The sequence below is a fragment of the Rana temporaria genome, chromosome 3, assembly GCF_905171775.1.
Source record: "Rana temporaria chromosome 3, aRanTem1.1, whole genome shotgun sequence".
NCBI lineage: Eukaryota > Metazoa > Chordata > Amphibia > Anura > Ranidae > Rana > Rana temporaria.
Genome location: NC_053491.1, coordinates 311,305,395 through 311,324,971, shown reverse-complemented (window position 1 = coordinate 311,324,971; position 19,577 = coordinate 311,305,395). Strand labels below are relative to the sequence as shown.

General features: G+C 46.3%; 1 protein-coding gene across 3 annotated transcripts in view; it reads right to left on the bottom strand.

Annotated features, from left to right (window-relative positions):
- Nucleotides 1-15,630: 15,630 nt before the first annotated feature.
- LOC120932444 (A disintegrin and metalloproteinase with thrombospondin motifs 2-like) overlaps nt 15,631-19,577 on the bottom strand; it is a 1,658,079-nt gene continuing 1,654,132 nt past the window's right edge. For all 3 annotated transcript variants that reach the window (XM_040344802.1, XM_040344801.1, XM_040344800.1), the window contains exon 22: nt 15,631-16,112. In XM_040344802.1, the coding sequence (XP_040200736.1) occupies nt 15,685-16,112 (428 nt within the window). In that variant the 3' untranslated portion in view covers nt 15,631-15,684. The remainder of the gene's footprint in view (nt 16,113-19,577) is intronic.

Below are 19,577 nucleotides of genomic sequence, written 5' to 3'. Positions count from 1 at the left end.
TATTCTCCTTTTGAAATCCTGATGGGTAGGCTTTTCCCAACACCTTGGGCCAGACACACATTCATGACACAGGACAATCTTGACAACATTAGGGATGAATATATGAGAAAGTTGATTGAAATTTTAATAGAAGTCAAAGACAATGTTACTCGCTAGTTTCCGTTTCTTCCAAGGAAGGAGATGTGGTGGTGATAAAACAGCTGAAAAAGGGAAAGAAACAACAGGATTTCGCTGCAATCCTAACTGAACACAGTCCTACCTGGATCCATGCTGCTCGAGTGAAACTGGTACGCAGGGACCCTGAGTCAGAGGAACCAGAGTCAAAAAAGGAGGTGCTAACGGGGGTGGACAGCCCTGACCTCGAACAGGACAGCCAAGAAAGGAGGTGCTAACGGGGGCGGACAGCCCTGACCTCGAACAGGACAGTCAAGAAAAGGGGGTATTAACGGGGGCAGACAGCCCTGACCCTGTAAAAAAGGACAATCCTGTTATCACTGGATTCTGGCAAACTGTGGCTACTGATCGGACCGATTTCATTTCCAGTATTTTCCCTTGTCTGGATTACAGCTAACCACATATATCACCTAGAAGAGTTGGGGGTGATACAGGGAATATGTGGGAAGCAACATAATAAGTCTAACTGCTATGTGTGGTAGGGCTGGGCCTCACCTGGGAACTATGCCCATACACATACCAGTGGACCAGGAAAATACTTTTTGAGCCTGTTCTCACACACACACACACAGAGTATCATATCAAAGAATTCCAATCCAGGGGATGGAATCACCGTATGTCCAGGAAATTACACCTGCTACGTGAGTAACACAACGAGGGGCAGAGACCTTAAGTCTTTTCCTTCAGGGTTCTGCTTTGAATATAGAAAAACAATCATAGCCAATCAGACCCGGTCATTGGGAGACATTTACTGGATATGTGGTGATATGAAAATCCTAACTAAGCTAGATACTCCTTGGAAGGGAGAGTGTGCATTGGCTAAAATTATTATGCCCCTACACATCCTTTCTGAGGGACAGGCTGAGTCTCATCCAGACTCCCCTTCAGGAAGGAAAAGAGGAGTCCCTATAGGTAGCTTTGACCCACATGTATACATGGATGCAATAGGGGTGCCAAGAGGGGTCCCAGATGAATTCAAAGCCACACCAGCTGGAAACAAGCTCTTATCCAGCTAGGGATCATTATAGTTATCATACTTACAGTTATAAGTATCGTAGTGTGCTACATTTTCCCTTGTTTAAGGAAGATGCTCAGCAAAGGAATTGATAATCTTTCTATGTACCCCTCCTTACTCCCTGATCAAACATCCCCACTCCATCAAGCTACGCTGAATATATTAAGAGATACAGACAACGAAGGGAAAATAATCCCATTATCTAAGGTGGGAGGGAAAAGGCCCTCAGTACCCCTGATCCCACTTCTTTAGGAGAAATCAAATTCTTGATTTAAGAGGGGACTGTAAGGAATTAAGGTTCTATAGTTAGGATCCTTCCTTAACTATACAAATGGTTGCGAAGGGTTAAGAGATTTTTAGAGTGAATATTATTTCACTCAAATGAGTGAAATAATATTCACTCATAATACAATTAGTAGAATTCTAAATGGCCTTGTACAAATAGTTTCTGTAAGGTTTTGTCCCTGAGAGAAGATTATCCATGCAACATTCTGAGATATTGAATCAATAAATTGGAAGGGCTCTCGCGCTATCGGTGCTAAATACTATGGGGGGGGGGGGGCACTGCTGCAGTTACCTGGAACCGGTCCTGGCCAGAAATGTGTGAATGAAATAGATGATGGTGACTGCGCTGTGTGAGGAAGGGTAAAGAGCAGATGCACAAGGAAGTGAGTAGCAAAAACCCACCACTGAGTAATCGCTAGAGCCAGTGAGGGTGGGAGGTCTGTGAGTCAGTAATGGTGAGCATAAATTAAATATTAATCATACACTATAATTAAATGATGAACATCACAAACATGAGAAGCATGTAAAACCAAACAGCTTAACTAAGCTGTTTGGTTTTACATGCTTCTCATGTTTGTGATGTTCATCATTTAATTATAGTGTATGATTAATGTGCTGTATGTCATGTGCTGGGATCTGTGTGTCATGTCATGTGCTGGGATCTGTGTGTCATGTCATGTGCTGGGATCTGTGTGTCATGTCATGTCCTGGGATCTGTGTGTCATGTCATCTGCTGGGATCTGTGTGTCATGTCATGTGCTGGGATCTGTGTGTCATGTCATGTGCTGGGATCTGTGTGTCATGTCATGTGCTGGGATCTGTGTGTCATGTCATGTGCTGGGATCTGTGTGTCATGTCATGTGCTGGGATCTGTGTGTCATGTCATGTGCTGGGATCTGTGTGTCATGTGCTGGGATCTGTGTAATGTGCAGGGGGGCTTTGGAATATAAAAGGGGCTGTTGAAAGTTTTTTTCCTAAAACTTCCCTCCTAAAATTAGGGTGCGCGTTATACGCCGATAAATACGGCATCTTTCTTCTTATTATTCTCACAGATGTTATGTACTGTGGGAAATTTCTTGGTAATTGTTGAAACTAACAATGTGTATACTTTCTTATTTCATGGTGAGAACATTCTCTCCCTTCTGTAACTTTCTTTTGCAGGTTATTTCACATACTATGTCTACAGGACACACTGTTCTGTATTAACCAATCACATATTGCTAACATAATATTTCTTTGTTCACTACCCAAATTAATGTATTATGTTCCCTCCCCTTTTTGTAATGCATATAATCTCATAGTCTTATCAGTAAAAGTGAGAGAGATGATTTCAGCTACAACGCGTGTGTGTCTTGTTGTTTTCCTGTACTGAGATCTCTCTCTAATGGATGATCATCCGAACCAAACACACTGAGACTGCCAAAGGACAACCAGCACCAGTCTGCCACCCCCACACGTACCAGTACTGCAATTGTGCTCTGTAGTTGTGCACCTAAAGTTACTTTGTGTGTACCAGTAATGCACTTGTGCTCTGTAGTTTTGCACCTAAAGTTACTTTGTGTGTACCAGTACTGCACTTGTGCTCTGTAGTTTTTCCACCTAAAGTTACTTTGTGTGTACCAGTACTGCACTTGTGCTCTGTAGTTTTGCACCTAAAGTTACTTTGTGTGTACCAGTACTGCACTTGTGCTCTGTAGTTTTGCACCTAAAGTTACTTTGTGTGTACCAGTACTGCACTTGTGCTCTGTAGTTTTGCACCTAAAGTTACTTTGTGTGTACCAGTACTGCACTTGTGCTCTGTAGTTTGCACCTAAAGTTACTTTGTGTGTACCAGTACTGCACTTGTGCTCTGTAATTTGCATCTAAAGTTACTTTGTGTGTACCAGTACTGCACTTGTGCTCTGTAGTTTGCACCTAAAGTTACTTGGTGTGTACTGCACTTGTGCTCTGTAGTTTTCACCTAAAGTTACTTTGTGTGTACCAGTACTGCACTCGTGCTCTGTAGTTTGCACCTAAAGTTACTTTGTGTGTACCAGTACTGCACTTGCGCTCTGTAGTTTGCACCTAAAGTTACTTGGTGTGTACTGCACTTGTGCTCTGTAGTTTGCACCTAAAGAAACCGCTATGCTATTTTTCTCATTGATTTTCATCTATATTGCAGGGACCAGACATTACATTAAAAGCCGCAAGCAGTCTTAAATTACTTTTTTCCTACAGTAATCTCATTTTGTGCAGGGGACAGTTCTAAACACGTGACACTACTATAGACACCCAGCAGGCACGATATTTTAAGGAATTTTTCATTTTTTTTTTTTACTTTAGGCATCATTAAAATCACTGCTCCAGAAAAAACGACCGTTTTTAAACCTTTTTTTTTCATTGATACATGTTCCCTGGGGCAAGACCCGGGTTTTTAAAGACGTTTTCCGACAATAACTTGCATATTAGGCTTTAAAATGAGCGCTTTTGAATTCTAACGTTCGAGTCCCATTGACGTCAATGTGGTTCTAAATGTTCGCGCGAACATTCGGTCCGGTACGGTCGAAGGTTCTGGTGTGAACCGAATGGGCGGGGGGGGGGGGGATGGGGGGGTGGTTGTTGGCTCATCCCTACTGGTCACTTGTGGGATGTATACATTTTTTAAATGTTGCATTTGTTTGTAAACGCTTTTTATCACAGGAAATTGTTATTTTTGTTCTTTTCTTTTTTCTTTTGGTTGCGCATTTTTTTACCCACTGTTGACATATTTGTATAGCTGTGTATTCCAGCTTTTCATATTTTTGCAGCACCAGTTAGAGATTTTTCTCTTTTAAACTTTCACTGTTTCCTCCTGCAAAGTTGGAAATATCTAACCAGCACTCAATGTGTGGTGGGTCATTTATTGGTTTTTGTTAACCCATTCTGATTCCATTTTAGTTGCGTTTTAGCATAGATTGCACTGATCATTGTTATTTTTTTGGGGGAAGCGCAGATTATCCACGCTTTATGTATTTTTTCTTTACCTTATTTTTCCTTGCAAATGCCAGTGGCTTATACTACCATATACAGCAGGGATAAGCAATTAGCGGACCTCCAGCTGTTGCAGAACTACAAATCCCATGAGGCATAGCAAGACTCTGACAGCAACAAGCATGACACCCAAAGGCAGAGGCATGATGGGATTTGTAGTTTTGGAACAGCTGGAGGTCCGCTAATTGCTTATCCCTGATATACAGTATAGAAAAACATTCAGAACCTGTGTTGAAGTGGTTGTAAAGTCAGAAGAATTTTTATCTTAATGCATTCTATGCATTAAGATAAAAAGCCTTCTGCAGCCCCCCTTGGACCCCCTAATAGGCTCTGTCCAGTGATGTTCACGAGTGTCTCAGCTGTCCGAGACTCTCACTCTTGATTGGCTGAGGCACAACAGCAGTGCTATTGGCACAATCAAAATCAGTTAGCCAATCAGGAGTGAGAGGGGGTGGGGCTGGGGCAGGCCACGGCTCAGTGTCTGAATTGACACAGGGAGCTGTGACTCAGCTTGGATGCCTCCATAGCAAGCTGCGTGCTGTTGGGGCACTCAACAGGAGGGAGGGGCCAGGAACACCAAAGAGGAACCCAAGAAGAGGAGGATCCGGGCTGCTCTGTCTAAAACCACCACACAGGGCAGGTAAGTATAACATGTTTGTTATTTTTAAAGAAAAAAAAAACAATCACTTTAACTTGGGCAGTGTGATCCTAGTAGCGCATTCATGACAGCCAGGGGTTCCAGCCGTCAAAATATAATAGCTGGCACTGAAGATTCTTCCATCTATGCTGATTAGTGTTAACTGGTGAATCCTAATGTGTATGGCTAGATTAAATATGGTAAAAAAAAGGCGGAGGGGAAGAAAAACCACGCTGTCAATCAAAATGAAAAATGTATAGTAAATAAATATAAAATGGTCACTTACATTTGAGAAGACATGTAAGAGCAAATAAAATCTAAATAACACAGTGGCATCAGCAGAGCCCTTCCCTTTATATTTATTTAATAAATGTTCTCTTTTTGAAACGGAATTACACTATGTGGCCCAATTTCTCTCCTTTCACTATATGATACATTGGGAGGATTTGTATATGAAGTACCGCTGTTTTATCCATGGTGTATACTCATTGATGTCAATACTGTGAAATACCTCTGCCTGGTTCTATTAGAAGCTGTGTTTGCTTACTTCTCCCTGGGTGTGTTACACCAACAAGCCCGTTCGGCTCATCAGGTGTATGCCTTGCTGGGTCCAACTCGTCTGGTAAGCTTTTGATCTTCACGTGGTGGATTATCTACAGACAACCGATCACAAAGACGCTTTTATTTCACTGGAATATTTGGACTATACATTTACTTGCTCACCAATATATTTTGATTCATTGTCATCTATGGTGTATATTATAGTATTGGTTTTATTATTTATTATAGATTTACAATATTCACTCTGTGCATCTATCTATTTTGAACACTCAGGCCCAGATTCACGTAGATCGGCGCATCTTTATGCCGGCGTAGCGCATCTCATATGCGTTACGCCAACGTAACTTAGAGAGGTAAGCTCCGTATTCTCATAGAAAATGCGCCCAATTTTGCGACGGCGTAATGTAAATTCGTTGGCGTAAGCCGGCGTAATTCAAAGTAGGAAGGAAGTGGGCGTGATCCATTTAAATGAAGCGTGACCCCATGCAAATGAAGGGCCGAACGAACGGCGCATGCGCCGTGACGTGATCATATGTCCCGCGCCCCTCTGCGCATGCTCACAACTACGCCCGGCGTAAGCCCTGAGATACGCCGGCCCACCGCTTATGCCCAGGGCATAAATATGCCCAGACATGCGCCCGTCGAGTGCAAAAGTACACCCGTTTTGTTTCTTGAGGGTAAGTACTTTTGCTGTGTCTTACTTTGTGCCATGCCTGCTCCTCGGAGTGATAAGAGGAAGAAAAACTTCTCCCCAGAGGAGAGGGCGATTATTATATCGGCCATGGAGAGGTATGATGCTCGCCTCCATGGGGCAGAAAGTAAAGGCACGAGTAAGGCCAAGAGGGATGAGATCCTGATGAGGATCACCAGGGCCGCTGATAGGGGGGGACCACCAGTCCTCCTGTAGGGGGCCCGGGCTCACAGGGGGGCCCATACAGCAGAGGGAATCAGTGCGGTCGGATGGAGGGGCAAATACAGGATGCCCAATGTGAACCCGGTTTCTCTCCCTCCCACAACTTTCAGCTGCTGCAGGGAGAGACACGGACACAGCTGCCAGCTTCCCTGTCTCATTAAAAAAAATAACAAATTGTTACCCTGTATTGTTTTAAACCCTTGTAAAATTTAATAAAATTCTTGGGGAAAAAATGATTTTTTTTATAAAAATTGTCAAATATTTTTTTTCAAAACATTTAAATGTTTTTGTTAAAAGAAAAAAAAAAAACTATTTAAAAAATGGCTAATTCACACAGCTTCTCTGTTATCTTTGTGTCCGCTAAGAATAATTTTAGTATATTTTAATTGAAAATCTTGGTTTCATATATTTGAGGGGGGCCCTGCCAGGTAGGCTGTACGGGGCCCCGTGATTTCTAACAGCAGCCCTGAGGATCACCACCGAGGTCAATGCCCTTGGGAATGAGGTACGGAGACCCAAGGACATTTTGAAAAAGATAAATGATCTGCGTCGGGTGGTCAAAGAGAAGCTGGGCAAGATGAGGAGGCATGCCAGCGCCACTGGAGGTGGACCAGCCTCTGCTCTTAGGCTGACTCCTGAGGAGCAGGTGGTTGCCCTGTGCCTTCAGAGGGAGCAAGTGGAGGGAGTGGAGGGCTATGACTCAGTTGAACCGGCCTTGAGGACAGGTAAGTGTGTTTTTTCTCCTACCTGGTGTGTAGCATGTGAGGGGGTGGAAGGGAACATGTGACAAGTGTGTGGGTCCACCAACATGTGAATGTTTTGTGTCATCCGCAGATGTCCAGGAGGGAGCTGGGCCATCATCTGCCTCTAGCCGTCCCACACCATCATCCCCTGAACATCATGAGCCTGACCCCCTGGGAAGCCAAGAGTCATTGGTGGAGGGGAGTAGCCAGACCTCAAATCAAGAGGTGGTTGAGGAGGATGTGGTCCCTATGGGTCAGGAAAATTTAACAGATGCGTCGTGTGGCAGACAGCCTGGCCTCCACGGGCCACATAAATGAAGCACTTCTGGATCTCAGTGGCAACAGTGCAACGGTGATCACCTGCCTGGGGAGCTGCAAGCCACAGCGGCTACCCTCATGGCAGAGATGAAGTCCCTGACAGAGGCCATACAGGGCAATACAGCTGCCATTGAGGCGGAGGGGAGGCAGTCGCGGCTGGTGCAGGCAGAGACCAATGCCATACTCACCCGCATTGCCGTGGCTTTAGAGGGCAGGCAGCCAGCCAGGGAGAGACCAGGGGATGCTCCTCCACCTGATGAAACACCCCCCCCCCACCTGAGGCTTCTACCAGACAATTAAGGAGCCGTGGCAGCAGGCTTGGCCCACGACAGGCCAAATTATTATTATTTTTTGCCTTATCTTTGCTCTGGTGATGAGCGTTTTTTTTCCCCCCCTCATTTCACAAGTTGTTTTTTTTGCTAAATTACTGCACGGTGAGGCGTGCAGACTATAGTGTGACTGGTGTGTGAATGTGGGGGTGACACTCCTGCCAGCAAAGGGGTGTCACCCTCGGTCGTTGGGGAGAAGTTATTCCCACGACTGTGTGAATGTGGTATGAATGGACAGCGACATAATTGGGGCCTTGGCGTGGCGTTGCTGCTCCCAAGTCCTGCATGGTGGACTTGGGCTAATCCAATGTGATGTGGATGTGGTGTGGGACCACAGTGGTGTGCATGCATGCATTGTCCTTGTGCCATGATGAATGTGTGTGTTTAACATGCAAAGATACGTTCCACGAGGCAATTCCTGACTGCTGTTCTCTCAGCAGACGGGGTAGCCTCGGGCAGGGGGGGAATGTCTGGTTCGGGGTCAGGTCATCACGTATGTCAATCTCCAGGCCCTTTCTCACGGCAAAGTTGTGCAGCATGCAACATGCAACATGCACCGATGATCTGACACATGAAGTTTGGGGAATACAACAGGGTCCCCCCGGACTTATCCAGGCATCGGAAACGGGACTTCAGGAGGCCAAATGTGCGTTCAACCACTGCGCGGGTACTATGTGTGCTTCATTGTAGTTTCTCTCTCCTCTGGTTTGGGGATCCCGGAATGAGATGGGGCCCAAGTGCATATGCAGAGTCACATGGAAGGGAAAAGACAGGAGGATGTTAGCTGTGAATGTGCCCCTTGTGATGTCTGCATCATGGGCTCAGTCAGTCATGCCTGACTCCCATGTCACTCACCAACCAGCCAGCTGTCCCCATACACGTTTTGTTCAAATTCCGTTGGGATGGTGCTTTGATGGTATATGTAGCTGTCGTGGCTGGCCCCTGGGTGTTTGGCACGGACGTGCCATATGAGGCCTTGGCCATCGACTATCACCTGTACATTGATGGAATGCCAGTGCTTCCGATTGCGGTATATGTGCTCTGTGGCACGGGGGGGCCGTAGTGCCACATGTGTGCAATCTATGGCCCCCACGGTGTGTGGGAATCCTGCAATACTGAAGAAATCACGCATTGCCTTCTGCCGCAGGTGCTCCTAGGTGGGTCTGATGATGTGGTTGGACATGCGTCTGAGGATTGCGGGGACAACCTGGTGCACACATCTGCTCATGCTGGTTTGTGACATCCCAGCCACTACTCCACTTGTACGCTGGAATGATCCACTGGCAAGGAAATGCAGTGTTGCCAGTACCTAGACCAGTGGCTGCACTGCATGTGATCGAGCGGTGTGTCTGGCTGGTGATTTCATCATGCAGGGTTGTGGCTAATTCCAGGATGGCAGCAGTGTTGAATCTGAAGATGTGATTCACCTCCGAATCCCCCATGCCAAAGACGTTCATGCGCATCCGTTATATCCTCTCCCGTGCCCTCCTCCTTCTACGCACCTCTGCACACACTAGTAGTGCTATGACCATGCCTTCCCCTGGCATGTTGGCATACGGATGTGTTGTCCTGCAAGTGTGGTTGCTCAGCTCGTCCGTAACGGTGCTGCTGTAGTTCTCCAGCTGACTTGCGCACGTCTGGTGCAAAGTTACCCCTGCTTTATAAGGGGTAACTTTAGGACGGACATACGTCTTACGCGCACCGTGCGTAGCCTGCGTGGGACGCACGTACGTTCGGGAATCGGCGTATCTCCCTCATTTGCATATTTGAATAGGAAATCAATGGGAGCGCAAGTTGCGCCCAGCGTAAATATGCGCCCATGCTACGCCGGCGTAGAAAAGTTAAGTCGGTCGGAAGAAGCCTATTTTCAGGCGCATCTGGTTCTGTTGGTACGGCGCACAGATACGACGGCGTATATATACACTTACGCCACGCATCTCGAGATACGCCGGCGTAAGTTCTTTGAGAATCTGGGCCTCAGACTTTCGTTCATGTGTTCATTAGCACTATTTTGTTTTGGTTTTGATTGTGTTTTCATTATTACTTTTGTCTTTTGATCATTATTTATTGTGTGTGTATTTCAACCATTAATTGGTTCACTTATTTGTTTAGTTCACACAGAGAGTATGATTATATATTTATTGAATATATTTATATCTTTTGAACTCATCAAAAGTATCATTTGAGCGCCAGACTTTATTACTTTCACTTTAGATTAAATATGGTGCACAACACAAAGCTATGTCCTTGGAATGTACTTTAAGTGGTTTATCTCAGCACAATATTGGGTAGTGTGGTCCTAGTACTGTATTTCTAGTACTCAGTGACTACACCCCTAAGTACAAAAAGGTCCAAATTGGGCCCAATTAGCCATTTTCCCTCCCCGGTGTCATGTGACTCGTTAGTGTTTCAAGGTCTCAGATGTGAATGGGGGGCAGGTGTGTTAAATTTGGTGTCATCGCTCTAATTTTCTCATACTGGTCACTGGAAGTTCAACATAACACCTCATAGCAAAAACTCTCTGAAGATCTGAAATAAAGAATTGTTGCTCTACATAAAGATGGCCTAGGCTATAAGAAGTTTGCCAAGACCCTGAAACTGAGCCATACAGCAGTTTAACAGGACAGGTTACACTCAGAACAGGCCTCACCATGGTCGACCAAAAAGGTTGAGTGCACGTGCTCAGCGCCAAATCCCGAAGTTGTCTTTGGTAAATAGACATATGAGTGCTGTCAGCATTGCTCCAGAGGTGGAAGGGGTGGTGGGGGGTCAGCCTGTCAGTGCTCAGACCATACGCTGCACACTGCATCAAATTGGTCTGCCTGGCTTTCGTCCCAGAAGGAAGCCTTTTCTAAAAATGGTGCACAAGAAAGCCTGCAAACAGTTTGCTCAAGGCTAGCAGACTAAGGACATGGACTACTGGAACCTTGTCCTGTGGTCTGATGATACCGCAATAAACTTATTTGGTTCAGATTGTGTCAAGCGTGTGTGGCAGCAACCAGGTGAGGACTACAAAGACAAGTGTGTCTTGTCTACAGTCAAGCATGGTGGTGGGAGTGTCATGGTCTGGGGCTACATGAGTGCTGCCAGCACTGGGGAGCTACAGTTCATTGAGGGAACCATGAATGCCAACATGTACTGTGACATACTGAAGCAGAGCATGTTCCCCTCCTTTTGGAGACTGGGCCACAGGGCAGTATTCCAACATAACGACCCCAAACACACCTCCGAGATGACCCCTGCCTTGCTAAAGAAGCTGAGGGTAAAGGTGATGGACTGGCCAAGCATGTCTCAAGACCTAAACCCTAATGCTCTGTCTAATTGGGCGACTAAGTGGCAGATGAGGCTTAATGTTGATAAATGTAAAGTTATGCACTTGGGGGCTAAGAATATGCATGCACCAGGAAGCATTGAGACATGGGGCGGAGCAGTAACACTTAGAGAGAGCTCCAGTCTTCACAGGGCTCAACTTGGTGTTGAGTTATTCACTTTACGGTCAACACTGAGGACAAGGGGGCACTCTTTACATCTAGAGGAAAAGAGATTTCACCTCCAAATACGGAAAGGTTTCTTCACAGTAAGAGCCGTGAAAATGTGGAATAGACTCTCTACAGAGGTGGTTCTGACCAGCTCAGTAAAGGGCTTTAAAAAAGGCCTGGATACTTTCCTAAATGTATATAATATAACTGGGTACTAACATTTATAGGTAAAGTTGATCTGGGGAATATCCGATTGTTGATTTTTTTTTTGCCTTCCTCTGGATCAACTGTGGGTATAGAATTGGGTATATGTGATTGTATGATATTATTATTATTTTATTTCTTATGGTTGAACTTGATGGACTTGTGTCTTTTTTCCACCTGACTAACTATGTAACTATTGAGCATCTGTGGGGCATCCTCAAAACAGAAGGTGGAGGAGCGCAGGGTCTCTAACATCTACCAGCTCCATGATGTTATCATGGAGGAGTGGAAGAGGACTCCAGTAGCAACCTGTGAAGCTCTGGTGAACTCCATTCCCAAGAGGGTTAAGGCAGTGCTGGAAAATAATGGTGGCCACACAATATATTGACACTTTGGGCCCAATTTTGAAATTTTTACTTAGGGGTGTACTCACTTTTGTTGCCAGCGGTTTAGAGATTAATGGCTGTGTTGAGTTATTTTGAGGGGACAGCAAATTTACACTGTTATACAAGCCGTATACTCACTACTTTACATTGTAGCAAAGTGCCATTTCTTCAGTGTTGTCACATGAAAAGATATAATAAAATATTTACAAAAATGTGAGGGGTGTACTCGCAGCGGTCCTCGGACACGTCCTCCGTCAGGTATCTTCCAGGTATCACCGCTCCGACTGGCCAGAGTGGCGATAACGTCACTTAAACGCATGCGCGTAGAGCGGCACGATCCCAGCGCATGCGCACATTACCGGCAGGCTCCCATTCAAGAGCCGCCGCTCTCAGTGCGTCTGCGCCATTGTCTAAGGCGCACAAGCGCCGTAGACATCGGTGCCCGCTTATCTGCAAATATCTTCTTAAGGTTAAAGAGATATTGCAAGCACCTACAGGTAAGCCTTAATGTAGGCTTACGTGTAGGTGCAAGTATGACAAGAGGGTATACAACCGCTTTATGTGGTTTACAGTAGGTGAACGCGATATTGTGTCAATCTCGCTCCCTTTCTCGGCGAGATTGACCACCTATGAGCCCCATCGCGGGAGCCAGCGCCGAGCTGGCTTGCCGCGATGGAGACAGAGCCGTCATAGAAGCGACGGGAGATCCGACTTGGATTCCCGCCAATTCTACACGTGTGCGGCGTTTGTTATGAATCCTGAGGGGGAAGTCCCCGCCGGATTTTAAATAAAAATCCGGCATGGGTTCCCCCCTCAGGAGCATACCGGGCCCTTAGGTCTGTTATGGGTTGTAAGGAGAGCCCCCCTACGCCGAAAAAAACGGCGTAGGAGGTCCCCCTACAATCCATACCAGACCCGTATCCAAAGCACGCTACCCGGCCGGCCAGGAAGGGAGTGGGGACGAGCGAGCGCCCCCCCCCCCTCCTGAGCCGTACCAGGCTGCATGCCTTCAACATGGGGGGGTTGGGTGCTCTGGGGCAGGGGGGCGCACTGTCCCCATGTTGATGAGGACAGGGCCCCTTCCCGACAACCCTGGCCGTTGGTTATCGGGGTATGCGGGCGGGAGGCTTATCGGAATCTGGGAGCCCCCTTTAATAAGGGGGCCCCCAGATACCGGCCCCCCACCCTAAGTGAATGGATATGGGGTACATCGTACCCCTAACCATTCACCTGTAGGAAAAATGTCAAAGTTAATAAACACACCACACAAGGGTTTTTAAAATAATTTATTTTTCTGCTCCGGAGGCTCCCCCTGTCTTCTTTATTAGCTCTTTTACCAGGGGGAGCTTCTTCTTTGACGTCTTCGAGTGGGTGGGGGCCGCCGTCTGGTTCTCTTCCACCGCCAGGGGGGGGTCGCTTTTAAAAAAGCCCCCACCCCCCGGCGGGTTTCCTCCGGCGTCTTCGGCGGGGGGCTTCTTCTTCCGCTATCCCGACGGGTCTTCTCCGCTATCCGGGGGTCTTCTCAACTCTCCGGGGGTCTCCTTCTATGTTCGCCGCTCTCCGCACCCCGGTTCTTCCTCTCGCTGTCCGGTGCCTTCTTCCGTGCTGTACGTCTTCTTCTCCTTCCGTGCTGTGAGTTCTTCTTCCGTGCTGTGACGTCATGTTCTTCACTTCTCTTCTTCTCCCGATGTTGACACGTCGCCTTTCCTCGCTGCAATGACGTGTGCGCGGCTTGCATCGGACCTATATAGGCCTCACAGTCCCATCATGCTCTGTACCTACCCATGTGATACCTACCCATGTGGGTAGGTATCACATGGGTAGGTACCAGAGCATGATGGGATTGTGAGGTCTATATAAATAGGATGCAAGCTACGCACTTGTCATTGCAGCGAGGAAAGGCGACGTGTCAACATCGGGAGAAGAAGAGAAGTGAAGAACATGACGTCACAGCACGGAAGAAGAACTCACAGCACGGAAGGAGAAGAAGACGTACAGCACGGAAGAAGGCACCGGACAGCGAGAGGAAGAACCGGGGTGCGCCGAGTCAACAGCGGAGAGCGGCGAACATAGAAGGAGACCCCCGGAGAGTTGAGAAGACCCCCCGGATAGCGGAGAAGACCCGTCGGGATAGCGGAAGAAGAAGCCCCCCCGCCGAAGACGCCGGAGGAAACCCGCCGGGGGGTGGGGGCTTTTTTAAAAGCGACCCCCCCGGTGGTGGAAGAGAACCAGACGGCGGCCCCCACCCACCCGAAGACGTCAAAGAAGAAGCTCCCCCTGGTAAAAGAGCTAATAAAGAAGACAGGGGGAGCCTCCGGAGCAGAAAAATAAATTATTTTAAAAACCCTTGTGTGGTGTGTTTATTAACTTTGACATTTTTCCTACAGGTGAATGGTTAGGGGTACGATGTACCCCATATCCATTCACTTAGGGTGGGGGGCCGGTATCTGGGGGCCCCCTTATTAAAGGGGGCTCCCAGATTCCGATAAGCCTCCCGCCCGCATACCCCGACAACCAACGGCCAGGGTTGTCGGGAAGGGGCCCTGTCCTCATCAACATGGGGACAGGGTGCTCTGAGGTGGGGGGGCCGCAGTGCGCCCCCCTGCCCCAGAGCACCCAACCCCCCCATGTTGAGGGCATGCAGCCTGGTACGGCTCAGGAGGGGGGGGCGCTCGCTCGTCCCCACTCCCTTCCTGGCCGGCCGGGTAGCGTGCTTTGGATACGGGTCTGGTATGGATTGTAGGGGGACCTCCTACGCCGTTTTTTTTCGGCGTAGGGGGGCTCTCCTTACAACCCATAACAGACCTAAGGGCCCGGTATGCTCCTGAGGGGGGAACCCATGCCGGATTTTTATTTAAAATCCGGCGGGGACTTCCCCCTCAGGATTCATAACAAACGCCGCACATGTGTAGAATTGGCGGGAATCCAAGTCGGATCTCCCGTCGCTTCTATGACGCGCTTGCTGGGATGTGCTGTCACTATTCCAGTGAGTGCGAGATGTCGGCGAGATCTCGGCACCATGTCGCCGAGAATCAGCGCGATGCTGTCGTGCTAAAAACACAATATCACAAACACCTACTGTATCTCAGCACAATATTTACAGTTTGGTGAATAGGGAAGAAATTTTAGGCTAAAACTGCACAGGAAGCAATCCCCCCACCCCATATGCAGGAGTCTTTAGTGGAACTGCTTTTAAAATAATAGCATACAGGAGGGTGAAATCTTGTAAAGAAATGTGGCATATCAGATGGTGAAATATACTTAGTGCACTTTGCAATGAAGAGAAGCAAATAGAAACATTATATATTGCAAAAATTTTCTAATTGTGCATTGTTACAAACAGATTAGAGATACGATCAAAACATAACCACCAGTAAATAACTGTATATAAAATGATTCTGATTAAAACAAAAACACCTGAAGTAATTTTTAACATTATCCATTGTTTGAATAATGATGAGTTTCTTGTCCACTTTGAAGAAAATACACTGCACTCCTTGAGTGCAGTGTATATTTACTTGGCATATTTCCTGAATTGCATTATTGGCCTTTAGGAAAGTTTATGATTCTTTGTTTGTGCCATTTATTTCTTCTTGGTAGTCCTGTGAAAGATGTAACAGCATCTTCGCAATTAATGTAACTTTTTCTTGGATTCTTGTAATTTTTCTGCAATCAGCTGTTGAATCCTCAGGTTTTTGATTTTTTCATTAATGTTTCTTCTTCGAGGAATGATATTTGGTCTAGGAACCTCATTCTCGTGTGTTATAATTGTATATGGAACATCCACTCTGTTGATGTCCTGGGGCTTTTCAGTTACATTGATTGCTGGAACAATTACATTGTAAACAGGTGTTGGTAGCGGTGTAGAAAAGATACGTGGTGTGGTTGAAAAAGAATGGGCAAGATTTTCAATACTATTATTTTTTCCAGAATTTTGGTCACTTTTAGGTAGAGATGAATTGCAGGACTTACAGCAGAGTCTGCTATAACCAGTCATTGAACAATAGCGAGAGAGAATTTCCAGCCGACAGAAATAAGATTTGTCTCCCAAACAGTGTTCTACAAAAGGAGAAACAAAAACATTGTTATTATCTGAAGAATGGTAAAAAATATGTTGTAATATAAGAAATGTTTTAAACTGTCTCACATATTAGGACGATTGTGTAAATTTGTACCATATACAATTCATACTCTAAAAGGACACAGAAACATTACATATTTAAAAAACGCTTTTGTTTTAACCACTTCAGCCCCAGAAGAGTTTACCCCCTTAATGACCAGGCAATTTTTTGCGATATTGCACTGCGTTATTTTAACTGACAATTGTGCAGTCGTGCGATGCTGTACCCAAACAAAATTGATGTATTTTTATTGTCACAAATAGAGCTTTCTTTTGGTGGTATTTGATCACCTCTGCGGTTTTTATTCTTTTGTGCTATAAACAACAAAAAAGCGACAATTGTGAAAAAAAAAATATGTTTTACTTTCTGCTATAAAACACAAACATTTTTGGGGGAAAAAATCTAATTTCTTCATTAATTTTGCCCAGGCATTACTAATAGGCAGACCATTTGGCCAGATCCAGACGGAGCCACTGTCCCATCAGGACCCGCGATCGCGTCATTTAGGAGCCACTTCTCTTCCCTAGTCTAGGCCGTTGTTCTCTGCATGTCGGGAGGCACCATGGTAATATCCCTGGTGCAGAAGGCATCCTAGCCACCAATCACTTGCTGGTTAATATGAAAAACAGCCAGAAGCTCTTGTTCCCATCCAGTGCAGAGCTGTGTCTCCCAAAGTCCATCTAATACTTTGTTGATTACCCACCCCTAATGCAGAGCATCATGGTGCCTCTCAAACTCCACTCGATCTAAGGTAGGAGAGTGAAGGATGGAGGACAGTACAGGAGGAGGGGGGGGTGATGTGAGAGGAGGCAGTGCTGAAGGGGGAAGGCTGGATATTCAAATGCCAAGTACACTGCTGTGGGGGGTAACAGGGGAGGGGGTTAGTATTGTAGGGGGACTGTGAAGATAGGCAGCGTTGTGTGGGGCTGTGAAGGAAGGCAGTGCTCTAGGGGGCTTTGACAGTGCTGTGGGGGGCTGTGTCAGTGCTGTGGGGGGTTGTGAAGGTAGGCAGTGCTGTGGGGGGTTGTAAAGGTAGGCGGTGCTGTGGGGGGCTGTGAAGAAAGGCAGTGCTGTGGTGGGCTGTTAAGGAAGGCAGTGCTGTGAAGGAAGGAAATGCTGTGGGGGACTATAAAGGAAGGCAGTGCTGTGGGGGGCTGTGACAGTGCTGTGGTTAGCAGTGAAGATAGGTAGTGCTGTGGGGAGGGCTGTGACAGTGCTGTGGGGGCTGTGATGGTAGGCAGTGCTGTGGGGGGCTGGGAAAGTAGGCAGTGCTTTGGGGGGCTGACAGTTCTGTGGGGGGCTGTGAAGGTAGGCAGTGTTTTGGGGGCTGTGAAGAGTTAGGGTTGTGATTTAAAAGGGGACAGTGCTGTAGGGGAGTGAAAAGGGCAGAGCATATTACTGGGGATTTGTGATGCAAGGGTGATTTAATGAAGGGAATGTGATATGAAATTAATACAGGTGCTGTGAAGAGTACAGATCACACTACTGTGGAGGATTTTTTATGTGAGGAGGAAGCGCTGTGGGGAGGAGTAATGTGAAGGGGCAGAGCTGCATGTGTGTGGGGGGGTTTATGTGAAGTGGTGCAGTGCTGGGGGGTGGAGAGGTGATGTGAAGGGGGCATGGCTGTAGTGGGGGGAAGGGTGATGTGGAGGGGGTTTGGGCAGGTGATGTGAAGGGGGCAGTGCTGTGGGGGGATTTGAGGGGGGTGAGTGATGTGAAGAAGTCTTTGTACAAATGTGCGATTCGGACCACTGCAGGCAGAAAATTTGGCTGATCGAACCTCTGTAAAATTTGATTCAATGCTTCTGATTTTGGCCAATATGTATTCTGCTATATATTTTTGGTAAAAAAATCCCAATAAGTGTATATTGATTGGTTTGCGTAAAGGTTATTGCCAACTGTGTGGGATGCTCTGACTGGGTGAAGACAGAGATCCGTGTTCCTATTTAGCAGAAACACAAGATCTCCATCTTTTCCCCTGTCAAAACGACGATCTGCCTTGTTTACAACATCGGGACCGATCGCAGGTGGCCGGTAGACATGGGGTCTGCCGGACCCGTCGATTGGCTCCCCCTCTGTCCAATCAGCGCGTGACCGTGTCTCCAGTGGCACGCACTTAACCCTAGAGGCTATTGCATGAAATATAGACATATGTGATTTCGTGCAAAAGAGCCACTTAGCTGCAGTACAAGTACGTTACAAGTGTAAGTGGTGGCAAGTGATTAAAGTATAACTAAAGGCAAAACTTTTTTTTTGTTTTGGATGAAGTGGAGAGGGATCAAAACACCAGGCAGTTTTTATTGCTGTCTGTGCCCCCGTTTAGGAGATTTACCCTCTCAATTTGTCCTGTTAACCATTATTATTGAAAGTGAAAGTAAAAGAAAATCCCAAAGTTTGGACTGTCCACGAAAAAGTAATAGGGGGAAACTCTTCTAATGGAGATACTAGTTCTGGTGACCTGGGGGTCCCCAAGGATTTCTTTTAATTTGCAGGGATTTTTTCTTACTTCATGTTTGTCTATGGGACAGGACATGAAGGTAAATCTCCAGGACACAGATAGGGGAAAATAAATAAATCAGGGGTTTTGACCATCCCTTGCTCTATCAAAAATGAAAAAATAAAGTTTTGCCTATAGTTCTACTTTAGGTAATAATCTATCACAAACATTCTGAAACCTTAATTTTTCCCAAAATGGATATATGTTTTGTGGATACTCCAACACTGATTTTGGAAACTGTAAGGTAGGCTTTTGAGCCAAGGTATTTAAACTTCTATACACACTATTCCAGCAGTGTCACCTTACTAAAGAACCTTGGCTTGTGCTTATCCACCTTAACCTCCATCTTCTAATCTTTAGGGACTCATTAATGACTGTACTGGTACCACTGGATTGCAGTGGCGGCTGGTGAAGTTTTTAGGATGGGGGGGCGCAAGACCCCGTCCCTCCATGTGAGGCCCCTCCCACTTATAAGCCACACCCCTTATATAATCCACCCACTCCGTCCCCTGTATTCCACTCATAGTGTCAGGAGTATACAGCCCCAGCATCACAGGACAGATTATACAGCCCCAGCATCACAGAAAAGTACTTGGAACCCCCCAAACATTATATATCTATGTATATTTTTAGCAGAGAATCTAGAGAATAAAATGCAGATTGTTGCAATATGTCACACAGTCTTTGTGCAGTGGTCTTTCAAACGCATTTTTTGGGGGAAAAGACACTTTCATGAATTTAAAGAAAAATAAACAGTAAAATTAGCCCTTTTTTTGTATAATGTGAAAGATGATGTTACACCGTGTAAATAGATACCTAGCATGTCACACTTTTAAAATTGCACACACTGCGTAGGTATTTCAGAGGCGCAGCGCGACCCCGGATTTAAAACCACAAGCTGTCACA